Raw genomic sequence first — 14,131 nt, 5'->3', positions numbered from 1 at the left:
GGAGAAAGAGGATGTCCTAGAGGGTTCAAGGACAGTATCAATGTGGCTAGAACTATGGAACAAAAAGGGTGTAATGAAATTGCTCAGTGTAGTCTATAGACTGCCAACTAGTGGGAAAGACATAGAACAACAAATGTGCAGGGAAATTAGAAATGCAAGCATTATAGAGTAATTATAATGGGGGACTTTAATTGCCCGAATGTAGACTGGGACAGTGGTAGTGTAAAGGGCAGAGAAGGGAAAAAGTATTCAGGAGAATTTTCTACAGCAGTATGTGTCCAATCTAACAAGAAAAGACACACTGTTGGACCTGGTTCTTGGAAATGAGTTGGGCCAAGATCAACTGTCAGTGGGGGAACATTTAGGAGTCAGTAATCATTGCATCGTATGTTTTAGGATGATAGAAAAAAATGACAGGCAATCCAGAGTAAGAATATTTAATTGGACAAGAGCCAACTTCAATGGGGCAAGCTGGGCCCAGAGACGGGAACAAAAGATTGGGAGGAAAAACTGCTACCTTTTTTAAAAAAATAATTAATTCTGCACCGCCAAGGTATATCCCATTGAAAGGGAAAGGTAGGGCAAACAAATCCAGAGCTCCCTGGATGGAAAAGGAGATTGAAATTGAGATAGAGAAGAAAAAGGAGATTGAAATTGGGATAGAGAAGAAAAAGTGTGCTTATGACAGGTGTCTGGGAGAAAATACAATTGAGAACCAAGAGGAATACTGAAGGTTCAGAGGGGAGGTGAAAAAGCATATTAGAGAAGCAAAGAGGGGATTATAGAAGACTGGCAGCCAACATAAAGGGGAATCCCGAAGTCTTCTATAGAAATATAAATAGTAAAAGGGTGGTAAGAGGAGGACTAGGGCCAATTAGGGACCTTAAAAGGGAATTTACACGTGGACGAAAGGGCCATGGCTGAGGTATTAAATAAATACTTTGCATCTGTCTTTACCAAGGAAGTAGATGCCACCCAGGCCATAGAAGGGTTCAAAATTGACAAGAGCATGTGTTGAATAAACTGTCGGTACTTAAAATTGACAAGGCACTGAGACAAGATGAGATGCATCCAGGGGTACTGAAGGGAGAGTAGAAAATGCAGGGGCACTGGCCATAATCTTTTAAGTCTTCCCTAGACTTGGGTGATGCCAGAGGACTGGAGATTGCAAACATTATGCCCTTGTTCAAAAAAGATTGTAAGGATGAGCCCAGCAATTACAGACCAGTCAGTTTAACTTCAGTGGTGGACAAGATTCTAGAAATAATTTGGGATAGAATTAGTAGTCACATGGAAAAATATGGGTTGATAAGGAAGAGCCAGCTTAGGTTTCTAAAGGGGAAATTGTGTTTAACTAGCTGGAGTTTTTTGATGAGAGAACAGAAAAGGTTGAGGATAATGCTGTTGATGTAGTGTACATGGACTTTCAAAACGCATTTGACACAGTGACACACAACAGACTTGAGAAAAGTTATCCTTCACGGAATAGAAGGGACAGTAGCAACGCGGATACAAAACTGGCTGAAAAATAGGAAGCAGGGAGTAATGGTCAATTGGATATTTTTCGGGCCGGAGGAAAGTTGGTAGTGGAGTTCCCCAGGGGTCGGTATTGGGACCCTTGCTTTTCATGATATATATTAATGATCTAGATCTTCATGTGGAGGGGACAATTTCAAAGTTTGCAGATAATATAAAGCTTGGGAGTGTTGTGAGCTGGAGAAGGATGGTGTGGAACTGCAAGAGGACATGGACGAGTTGGTGGAGTGGACAGATAAGTGGCAGATGAAGTTTAATGCGAAGAAGTGAAGTGATGCATTTTGTTAGGAAGAACATGGGGAGGCAATATAAAATAAGGGGTAAAATTTTGAAGGGGGTGCAGGAGCAGAAAGACTTGGGTGTATATGTGCATAAATCATTGAAGGTGGCAGGGCAGGTGGAGAGAGCAGTTAATAAAGCATATATAGTCTCCTGGGCTTTATTAATAGGGGCATTGAATACAAGAGCAGGGAGGTTATGCTGAATTTATATAAGACACTTGTTAGACCTGGAATATTGTGTACAGTTCTGGGTACCATATTATAGGAAGGATGCGAACACATTGGAGAGAATGCAGAAGAGGTTTACAAGAATGGTTCCAGGGAAACTTCAGCTATGAGGATAGATTGGAGAGATTGGGACTGTTCTCCTTGGAGAGAAGGCTAAGATTTGATAGAGATATTCAAAATAATGAGGGGGCAGGACAGAGTAGATGGGGGGGAAAAAGCTGTTCCTGTCCATAAAAGGATCAAGAATGAGAAGGTACAGATTTAGTGATTTGCAAAAGAAGCAAATGTGATGTGAGAAAACTTTTCTGTGGTTTGGGTCTGGAAAGCACTGCCTGGAAGTGTGGTGGAGGCAGTCAAGAGGGCATTAGGTGACTGTGCAAGGGTACAGGGAAAAGGCAGGGTAATGACACTAAGTCATAATGCTCATTTGGACAGCCGGTGCAGAGAAGGTGGGCCGAATGGCCACCTTCTGTGCCATTAAAATTCTGATTCTGTGAAATGCCATGTGCTTCATCTCAATGGTCTTGATATCCTTCCAAAGTAGGGCACCTAAGACAGGATGCAATAGTCTAACTGCAGCCAAGCCAATGATCTGTATGGGTTTAAGAAATGTTCATATTGTGCTTTCCAAGCCCAATTTATCCCTTTCTTCTTGAGCCGAAATGTCACTTTTGTCAACCCTCCAATTCTCTCAAGTTCTATACCCAGGTTTGTTTGAAAATTTGTGTTCAAAGCCTTTTCTAGTTCCTCACAACTTCCTATAGCATTGTACAGTGATTGTGTTTGAAAGCTTTGCTGTGTTTTTTTCTATATAATGCAAATTCTTATTGCATTTCTCCACTGTCTCAACCAGCAATTTTTCTTTCCAGTTTATCAGGGATGATTTATTTTCCTTTTTATCAGCCAAGTATCTTTAACTGACTGTTGCCTCAGCTTTTCAAGTTTCATATCCAAGTTACCTGGCTGCATCCAGGCCTATCCTTATATTACCTACTTGCTCCACTTCATGTCTCAGAACTAAATCCAGCTACCTCTCTTGTTGGACTAAAACTAGAAAGTAGTCCTAGATGCAGTGCTGAGACACTTTCCATTTTCCCTCCTTTCCTAATCTCTATCCCACACAGCTCAGCACAGCCTCCCATGAGTACACTAAGGTCAATCTATTATCATATGAAGAAATAGTTGCCTGATCTATTATGAGAATGCTGTTATACTGAATCATATGTTATATTCTTGAACAATGAAGCTTATAGTATTCTATTTCCATAGTACTGCTTAATGCAATCTTGAAATTAAGATCATTGCAATTAATTTGTGGGATGAAATATAAATGGCATAATGTAAATTTTCTTGGACTACATAAATTCAATCCAGAATATACAATGGCCATCATACTAGAAGAGCAATGCAGACAGTAATTAATTATAACAACTAATGTAGGGTATGATTTCTGTCATGCTACCTCCCCACAGATACTGCCTTAGTCCTCCTTCACTCACCTATATTTCTGGTTTCACATTTTCCTCTAAATTCAAATCAGCCTTGTTTCAGTGGGTAGCACTCACCTCTAAGTCAGTAGATCATGAATTCAAGTCCCACTCCAGAGACTTCAGCACAGCACCAAGGTCAACATATCAGTGTGGTACTAAGGGAGTGCTGCGCTGTTAGAAGTTCTGCCCTTTAGATGGGACATTAAACTGAGGTCCCATCTGGGGCTTCATGGACATGTAAGATCCCATAGCACTGCTTTAAAGTAGAACAAAAACGGTTTGGCCAGTTACCAAACTGGTAACTGGGCCAGCATTTATCCCTCAACCATCATCACTAAAACAGATTGTCTGGCCATTTATTTCATTTTTCTCAGTGGGACTTTACTGTACATACACTGATTGCCTTGATTCCCTACATTGCAGCAGTGATTACATTTAAATGTACATAATTAGCTGCAAGGATATTTGGGATATTTTGAGATTGTGGAAGGATGTAATCCTGAACAAGAAAAACTTGTTTCTCATGCCCAATCTCTTGCGCTCTCTCTCTCTCTCTCTCTGCCTTTATCTTATTGAACATGCATCCTCGAGGTTTCCTCTCCAGTTCTTCTTATGTCTTGAGTGTTGAAATCAAGACCTGTTCGTTTCCACACTAACTCCATCTTTCCTAGGACATCAAAACTATGTAATCTCTTGCCTTCCTCCTTCCTTCCTTCTCACTATTATCTTTGCACTTATAAGAACAATATTGGAGTCACTTAGTTCCTGATTTGTTGCCTGCCTCATCACCATGGTTTAAAATAAATGTCACACAGTATGAGCTAAGGTCCTTTGCTTTGGATTCTCAATTAATGAAATCTAGAAACGTCAAACTTTCAAGAAAAATGCTTAGAAGTACTCCCCTAATTCAAAATAACCATGGTGCACCAAGAATTCAAAACACTGGTAATATTTTGGACCAGGCTGTCTTGCATTTGTATTTTGTGCAAGTATATTACTTCACAATGTCGACATGGCTCTTTACAGAAAGTTAAGCTGAAGTGTGACAGTGCTGTTCATTGGTCAACACTGTTAAAATGTACATATAGTATTAAAGAGCAATGCTGATGAACTCTAGGTGACTTTGCAGTCATAAAGATAAGACTTATTAAACATAGTTCATAATAAAATACATACCAGTTCCATTAAACACTTCAGCTGTCCAATGTCTTCTGGAAGCGACACTAACTTATTGTTACTGGCTATCAAGACTTTAAGAGGAAGAGCACAGAGGCACAATGGTAATGTGGAGAGTTGATTTCGACTGGAACAAAAGAACAAAGCCACAAACTTAAGACTGTTATATAATGACTACATTTGAATACCATTGCTCTGTCTGACTGTAATGACCATGTTGAAATGTCTATAATGTTCATAGATCATGAGGTGCTTCAATACAATCAATGTGGAAAACTTGAATCTGATTGCACTTTTTGTGATGGCCATGTTGAAATGTTTTGTAGTGTTGTTTCAGATATTTTATGAATAAAGTGTATAACTTTTTTTGGATAAATATAATGACTACATTTCAGAATAACTTTCACTTCCACTGCACTCGCTGTTTTCTACATTACTTGCTTTATATTTTATTAAAACTCCGATCATCTCTCTCTGCAGCTTGACAGGTCCATCCAAAAATATACCTCAGGGATAACAAAACTGGAAAACTAGTTCCAAAAATAAACCCAAATTTGTGTAAAATGTCTTGACAGTTTCTCGGATTGGTTATCTCCTTGTGTCTGTTTAGACAATGTTCTAAGGTACAGCCATTAACACACATGTTGCAAAATATAGAATTATTTACACTTTAAACTACTTAACAGTTTTATATGATGTATTAATTTCATTGCCATGGACCCCAACAGGGTCCACTGCAATTTGAAACCACAGCAATCTATTCCTTCCTCCCTCCCTCCCTCACTTTATTTACTCCAACAGCTGAAGTTCACCCTCATTCAGCCCTAACCTTTTTTCCTTGAGAATTAGTTGTGAGTAAGCAGTGTGCAGAGGGAAGGAGGAACACATAACAGCCATTCTATGTAACTAAACCACATGTCCATGAAATCAAATCAGTTTGGAATCACAAATGCCAAATGTGGGAACCTTTGTTTGCAAAAATACTGTTTTTATTACTTTGCTGAGATGATAGATTACAGCAGGAGATTCTCACTCAATACAGGCTCCCACTTGTTGTGCCATTATCAAATGCACCAGTGATCTACTGCCATTCATAATGGGCCTTTTCTAGTTTTTAAGCAGCAACATTTGATCCTATAATTTCACTCAACCCTGCCACCAAGCCATCATAAAAAGAATACAGTAACGCAAGTCAGGATCAGAAAAGCATTTAGCTGCAGAGTACAAGGTGTTATTGATTCGAAACTGTTCAAAAAGTAACAAAGTTAAAACAGGAAAAGGGATATATCATGAAACAGTATGCTGTGGTTAGAGGAAGAACCTTTTGTTAAAAAAAGCACTTGTGCGTCAATTTCGCTTCCATGCTTCTGTCAGAAGTGCTTTAAGGTCGGCGCAGCATCAGTGGAAAAATGCACAGGCTGGACCATCTCACATTATCTGATGAGGTAGAGTGAAAGGAAGAAGGGTGTAAATGACAAAAGACAAAGGTGAAACCGTTGAATAGGTTGTACATCATTGCCACAAGTAGAGATAAAATAAAAAAATCCTCCCACTCACCATAAATTGTTCTTTTCTTAAAGAAAACAAACGCATTAAGACCTAAATTGTCCTGCAATTTAATTTAATTTTACCCCTCACTAATCTGATCACTAGATTTTGCTGAAGAGATGCAGGACAAGATCACAAACTCAAATGTCCTGGAGCATGTTAATTCCATCAGCATACGCTCACTGCTAAGCCAACATCGTCTGCGCAGGATGGGCCATGTGCATCGAATAGATGACGACCATGTAGCCAAAGACTGGCCACTGGGTCACGGCCTCCTGGGAGCCCACACCTCCACTACAAGGATACCTGCAAACAAGTAATGCAGATACGAACAAGGAGCAGGAGTAGGCCATTGAGCCCCTCGAGCCTGCTCCACTGTTTAATAAGATCACAGCTGATCTGATAGTGACCTGAAATCTGCATCCCACCTATCCCCGATAACCTATCACTCCCTTGATTACCAAGAATCTATCCATCTCTGCTTAAAAATATTCAAAGACTCTGCTTCCACCACCGTTTCATGAAGAGAGTTCCAAGGACTCATTACCCTCTGAGTGAAAAGATTTCTTCTCATCTCTGTTTTAAATGGGCAACACCTAACTCTAGAGTCTCCCACAAGAGGAAACATCCTCTACACATCCATCCTGTCAAGCCCCCTCAGGATCTCTCATGTTTCAATCAAGTCGCCTGTTACTCTTCTAAGTTCCAGCGGATACAAGCCTAGTCTGTCCAACCTTTCCTCATAAGGCAACCCACCCATTCCAGGTATTCGGCTGGTAAACCTCGGAACTGCTTCCAACGCATTTACATCCTTCTTTAAATAAGGTGATCAATACTGTACACAGTACTCCAAATGTGGTCTCACTAGTGCAAGTGAAGCATAACCTCCCTACTTTTGTATTCAATTCCCCTCGCAATAAATTATAACATTTGATTAGCTTTCCTAATTAGTTGCTGCACCTGCATGCTTTTGTGATTCATGCAATAGGACAACCATATCCCTCTGCACTTCAGAGCTCTGCAATCTCTCACCATTTAGATAATACGCTTCTCTTTTATTCTTCCTGCCAAAATGGACATTTTCACATTTTCCCACGTTATACTCCATTTGCCAGACCTTTGCCCACTCACTTAATCTATGTCTTTTTGTAGCCTCCTTACGTCCTCTTCACAACTTACTTTCCTACCTATCTTTGTGTCATCATAAAATTTGGCAACCATCCCTTCCATCCCTTCACCCAAGTCATTTATATCAATTTTAAACAGTGATTCCTGTGGCACACCACTTGTTACATCTTGCCAACCTGAAAAAGACCCATTTATGCCTTCTCCCTGCTTCCTATTAGCCAGCCAATCTTCTATCCATGCCAATACGTTACCCCTATACCATGACCTTTTATTTTCCACAATAACCTTTGATGCGGCACTTCATCAAATGCCTTCTGGGAATCTAAGTACAGTACGTCCGCCGGTTCCCCTTTATCCACAGCACGTTACTTACTCGAAGAACTCCAATACGTTGGTTAAACATTATTTCCTTTTCACAAAACCATGTTGACTCTGCCTGATAACCTTGAGCTTATCCATGTGCCCTACTATAACTTCTTTAATAATAGCTTCTAACAATTTCGCTATGACAGATGTTAAGCTAACTGGTCTGTGTTTCCCGCTTTCTGTCTCCCTCCCATTTTGAATAATGGAGTTACATTTGCTACCTTCCAATCTAATGGAACCTTCCCCGAATCTGGGGAGTTTTGGAAAATTAAAACCAATGCATCAACTACCTCACAAGACACTTCTTTTAAGATTCTAGGATGAAGTCCATCAGGACCTGGGCTCTTGTTAGCCCGCAGTTCCAACAATTTACTCAGTACCACTTCTCTGGTGACTGTAATTTTCCTGACTTCCTTCCCCACTTTCACTTCCATTTCAAAGATGGCGGATGCTGACAATTGGGAGACAGTTGCTGACAGCCGTGACCTCTGGAGGCTGATTGTTTGGAAGGGCATTGGAAGAGGCGAGCAGAAATGGAAAGTTCAGCTGGCCAAGAAGGCGGCCCAGAAAAAACAGAGGCCAGTGAATCGTGCATCCTTTCAGCTCACCGTCTTCCTCTGCATTAAATGCAGCAGAAACTGCCATGCCAGAGTGGGGTTCCTGAACCACACCAGGAGATGCTTAACACAGAGTTGACCACCATGGTGCAAACCATCATTTTAAGAGACAGAAGGCTGCCACTACCATAGCCATTACCCGTTTGAATAGTACCATCCATCAATGTATCTGTCCCCTCTTCACTAATGCAATCCAAAATTATTCCCCTTGCTAACCTCCCTTGGCTCTGTTTCTTACTCTGCTTCAAATGTTTAAATATTGATGCCTTTATACGATGCAGTGGCCTTTATCTCAACCACTCTCTACTTTCCGTGGCACAGCATTCCATACTCAGGTAGCTTGCTGCAGGGAGAAATTTCGCCTGAAGTAAAAACATAAAAATAAATTTCTCTGTATTTTCCCCTACACTGCCTGTTGCAGTAAGATAAATTTAGTTATTAAAATCCTCCTGCAGCCATTTTAGTACCATTCCAGCTTGAAGATACGTCTGAATCCTTGGACACCGCTTCAACACTTGGCCAGCTAGCTGAAATAATTCAAGCTTCAAAAATGCGCCAGCTGGCAAGTGGAAACACCAAAACCAAATGTTATATAATTTTCTAAATGCATAGTTCATGAAATAGTAAAAAATAATTGGCAGAAAAACTTTTACATCAAATTTACTTTTAATTAACTCACACCAAGGTGATATCAGGGATACAGAGATTAAGTGGCTTCTCTTTCACCCACTCCTATCTAAAGAGGGAAGATAACCAAGGACAAGATCATAAGTGGAACCATTGGAATTTTGAATCTTTCTGCAACAAACACAATCATTTTTTAATTTCAGCTTTTACACAAAGGGCTTTGCAGTTACAGGCTACATTTAGCAATATGCTTTTTGTTAAAACCTTGCCTGAAGTGCTCCCTTTAATTACTGAAACAACTAAGTTCTGTTTTACTGCAAACAAACTAAGCACTGTAGTGATTCACCAAGACAACAGTGTATTTTGAAATCAGGATTTCTCATTTACAGCAAATGCCCCCCATTTTATCTATTTGTGTGTTATCTGCTGGCAATAGAGCTTGTTAGAGGTTGAGAAAACATCATTCACAGGGACCCAGTGATCATGATAAACAATGTAAGTATCATCATTAGACTGCACAGTTACTGCCAACTTGGTGCATCAATGCCAAAAGTGCAAGCATCGGTGGAAATCAGACATACACAATGCGCGAGCAGAGCTATTTGGTTAGGGGTGCATAACCACTGAAGCAAGGTAATGAGTATACTTACTAGTCCTCCATTGCCTATTTAACCTTGATTGCAGATTTAACAAAAAGTCTTGACATAAATATTTGAATCATTAAAAGGTTAGACTAAGGCCAGAAATGGAGCATCAGAGACCAGGGGAGACAGCACAGCAGGGAGCATAAGAAATGGGAGCAGGCGCAGACCATTTGGCACTTCAAGCCTGTTCCGCCATTGAATACATGCATGGCTGACCTCCTACCTCAACTCCCGCACTGTCCCTATATCCGTTATGATCCAAAAATCTATCAATCTCTGTCTTGAATAATCTCAGCAATTGAGCATCCACAGCTTTCTGGGATAGAGAATCCCAAAGCTTCAGGAAGTAAGGAAGCAACAATAAAATAATTTAAATATAAATGTTGTTCCCTAATGACTCAGATGATGTTTGGCACTGAGACAGAAACATCATTGATTGAGTTCCTGCTCTGTGCTGAGTTAGCTGATCTCAGTTGGGCAATGGTAGACATGCTACACTTGGATACTGGTTAATTAAAATGTTCAAGACTCTGATAAGATTTATGTGAGTAAGGGCATGAAGTTATATAATGGCGGGTAAATGGAATTAAGATAAAGATCAGCCATGATCTAAGTGAATAGTGAAGCAAAAGGCTTGAGGGGCTGAATTCCCTAATCCTCCTCTTATGTAGCACATGTCACAAGGAAGCTGGACTTAAAAAGTGCTGAGATCTCAGTATTGTAGGTCTGGAGGAAGTTAGAGGGATAGGGAAGGGTGAGGCCACAAAGAGATTTGAAAACAAGGATAGGAATTTAAAAAGCAGGGTGTTGCTGGACTGGGTGTCAACTTAGATCAGCAAACACAAAAGTGATGGGTGAACAGCACCTGAAGTCAGGATACAGGCAGCAGAGTTTTGTACAAGTTCAAGCTTATATAGGGGGAAGATGGGAGACCTCCCAGGAGGGCAATGCAATAGCTCTGTTTAGAGGCCAATCACAGTTTTGTTTTTATCTCAGTGCAAATGTGACAGTGACACATTCAGGGTTGCTCATTTCTGCATTCTCCTCCAATATATTGCCTTTAAAGTTCTTTTCCAGTGCCTTTCTCTATCTTAATCCCAGTCACACTTGATGTGACACAGCTATGTTGTATCCAATGACATCTTCTCCTCTGCTCTCTATCACTTCAGTGTCCCCAGGATCTATTTGTGTTCCCTTCCTCTTCAAAATCTGCGTGTTAACCCTTTGTGAGATCATAATGGGATCAACTTCTATACAGATATTGATGATACCTATGCCTACTTCTCTGCCTTCGCCATCGATCCAAAGACTCTTGCTGGACTAACGGTTTGGTTAATAAGATCTGGATGAATCAGTATTTCCTCCAGATTAATGTTGGTTAGAATGAAGCCCTCACTTCCTGCAAGCACCTGCATGCCTTTGTTGATGAACCTGCTGCACACTGTCCAAGCTAAAGTTATTGTCTCAGCCTTACACAACCTTCAATGCAAACAAAGCGATGATACCAGTGTCGTTAACTGGATTAAATACTCAGGTCTATCAATCCTCCTCTACTGTGGACTTCGCTGGTTTTCATGCCTCTGTGAAATGACTTGAAAATTTGTGTCCTTATTTTCAAGTCCTCCATGACCTCATCTGATTCCAACTTAGTGACCTCTTGTCTTGCGTTCTTGTACACGCTTCCCAGCCCTCGAGCATTCATTCCCCACATTGTTTGCTGCTCAATCAGCCATGTTGTTCTTCCCCATCGAGACTCTCAACTTAACTTCCTCTTACTCCCTCCTTGCTTTCAAAACTTCATACATGCCTTCGATCCCAATCCAAACCGGCACCAATTTTCCCTATTTCCTTTTGGTCCACCATTTTGTTCATGTGATGTTTAAGAAGATTGATAAGTTTCCCTGAATGTGAAGCATGTAGAAATACAAGGAGTTGTTAGTGTTCAACTGATTCGAAACATTCCTTTTCCCTTCTTCCATAAACCCAGCATCGTTATAGTGAAACTTGAGGAAATGTAGAACAAAAACAGTGTGAGGACAGACAGTTTTGTTGGGAACTATTTTCATTAAAAAGGAAACTATAGACATTGGGCATCTGAAATATAGACACAAAGTGCTGGGAAACACTCAGCAGGTTAAGTCAGCATTGGTGAGGTGAACAGGTGAGTGGGGGTGGGGACAAACTCAGATACAGCCATTACCTAGGTCCATCATGCCTTATTTTCTTTGACCCAAACATCCATGAAGTGGCAGGGTAGTCGGGCGGGGGGTGGGCATGGCAGGGTACTCAGAGGGGGGCCGGCGGGCGGTCGGGGAGTGGGGCAGTGGTCGGGGAGTGGGTGTACTCGGGGGTTGTTACATGGTGGGGAGCGGGGGAATGGTCCGGGGTGAGTGGGTGTGTGGTCCAGGTGATGGTGTGATCCGGGATGGGCAGTCAGGAAGGTAGGTGGAAGGTCCAGTGGGGGGTTCGGGGGTGTTCAGTACTATAGTTACCCAGGAGGTAGAAATGGTTTCAATCCTTCTAACATTCCCTGGGTAACTAACTCAGAATATCAGATGGTTCCAGGTGCAGGATAATTGCCCATCAGAATCTTAAACTTCCCAGGCAATTCCACTGCGGTCCTCCTGGGAATTCCGGGAGATCCCCCAGCACATCTTCTGGTGTACAACCCCCCCCAGGAAACAGAAGTTTGGGCCTTCATCTCTGAACAGCTTATACTTTTAACTCTTCCTTCCTCTCTTTTCCCTTCCTTTGCTCTCTCTGACTTTCTTCCCATTCTGCTCTGCTCTGTTTTTCATCTTTGGTTTTTCTCCTTGTAACAGAAATTGTGCAGCACCTTGATACAGTACCCGCAGCTGGAAGAGCTGAGAGAAGCTGGTGTTTTTTTAACCAACAATAGTCTCTGCTGCCTTGGGGGAGGTGGTTTTAGTCTCTTCTGGCGATATCATCGATCCCTCAGGGATCGCAGGTGCAGAAACAAGCTGCTGGCTTACTCTGTCCCTCTTTTCCTTTTTTATTATGCTTTTGCTTTTACCTTGACCCACTTTACTGGCTTCCCCTTTTGCTCATTACTTCTCCCTCCTTGGTGGACATTATGTCGGAAGACATGCAGATGTAGTGAAACACTGAAGTTGGGTAGCTCTAACTGTCAGCAATAACTTGCATTTATAGACTTTCAACATAGTAAAATGTCTAAAGGCACCGCACAGGAACATTATCAGAGGAAATCTGATGCCAAGTCACATAAGGAGATATTAGAGCAGGTAACCAAAAACTTGGCCAAAGTGTTCGATTTTAAGGAATGTCTTAAATGAAGAGAGATGGGAACTATTTTCATTAAAAAGGAAACTACAGACATTGGGAATCTGAAATAGAGACACAAAGTGCCGGGAAACACTCAGCAGGTCAAGTCAGCATTGGTGGAGTGAACAGGTGAGTTAATATTTCAGATGTGGAACTTTCATCAGAAATGGAAGGTATTGCTCAGGAACAGAATTTAAAATAGAAGAGCAAAGGAGGAGAGAGGAAAACACAGACAAGAGAAGTAACAGCTTTCAGGGTGTACATGTGGAAAACAGGAGATGGTTAATTGTCTGAAGTGATATTAGTATGAAACAGTAAAGGCATAATGAGAATAAAAATCAACTAACTACAAGCATTAATGAGACACAGGAAACATGCGAGGAGCCTACATAGTGGGAAGTAAGGCAGGTAGAAACGTAACACAAAACTGGCTCCAACAGCCCTGGAGATTTAATTACACTTTGCTTGAATATACCTCCAGTGGTGGAGACAGACATGAGGAGGGGGTAGTGCTTGTTGGAGTAGGAGTGTCGAGAAGCAGAGTGTCAGCTGGCAGCTTGAGGAGCAGACCTGCAGTGGCTCAATGAAAAAAATATGGCCAAACACAAGTTGGATAACAATAAACCCAACTGCAGAGGTCCAGAAAAAGAATACAAAAGTATCAATGGCAAAGATGGCTGGAGGACAAACACTCAAGATCAAAGTGTAGAAACTCTAGAATAACATTGTCACCAGAAGTCCAGATTGTTTTGAAAAGGTTTGAAACAATAAAACTATTCCAAGAAAGGAATAAACTGCTGCTTGCTCCTACACTACATGAGCTGTGAAAGCTGCAATATGAATTGTTGATATTGTGGATATTAATTCCACCATATTTCTCCAGACCCTTTCAATCTGATCACTGACTGAACTCACCTCAAGTTTAAATTGGTCAGCGTCTGTAGATTGATGATTGAGTCTGGAATGACTTTGATGCAATTGTGATACAGGTTTAACATCTCCAAGGAGACAAAGTGGCACAGTTCCAGCGGAATTTCACTCAGTCTGTTCTTTGACAGATCTGCCAAAAAATAATGCATATTTTAGAAGCAAGTTTTAAGCGACACGGCAAAATAAATGAATATGATGCATACAGCAACAGCCAGACAGCAGAACGATTGGATATACATTGCTCCATGTGATTTGTT

At 41.1% G+C, this 14,131-nt stretch overlaps 1 protein-coding gene across 8 annotated transcripts in view; it reads right to left on the bottom strand.

Moving 5' to 3' along the window:
- Positions 1–14,131, bottom strand: part of lrch1 (leucine-rich repeats and calponin homology (CH) domain containing 1) — a 212,337-nt gene that overhangs the window by 82,315 nt on the left and 115,891 nt on the right. For all 8 annotated transcript variants that reach the window (XM_041211006.1, XM_041211007.1, XM_041211011.1 and 5 more), the window contains exons 2-3: positions 13,860–14,004; positions 4,712–4,838 (exon numbers count right to left, since the gene is read on the bottom strand). In XM_041211006.1, the coding sequence (XP_041066940.1) occupies positions 4,712–4,838; positions 13,860–14,004 (272 nt within the window). The remainder of the gene's footprint in view (positions 1–4,711; positions 4,839–13,859; positions 14,005–14,131) is intronic.

The sequence above is a fragment of the Carcharodon carcharias genome, chromosome 18 (genome assembly GCF_017639515.1).
Source record: "Carcharodon carcharias isolate sCarCar2 chromosome 18, sCarCar2.pri, whole genome shotgun sequence".
In the NCBI taxonomy this organism is placed as follows: Eukaryota; Metazoa; Chordata; class Chondrichthyes; order Lamniformes; family Lamnidae; genus Carcharodon; species Carcharodon carcharias.
The sequence above is the reverse complement of the archived record's forward strand: the minus strand, read 5'-3'. Positions and strand labels throughout refer to the sequence as shown.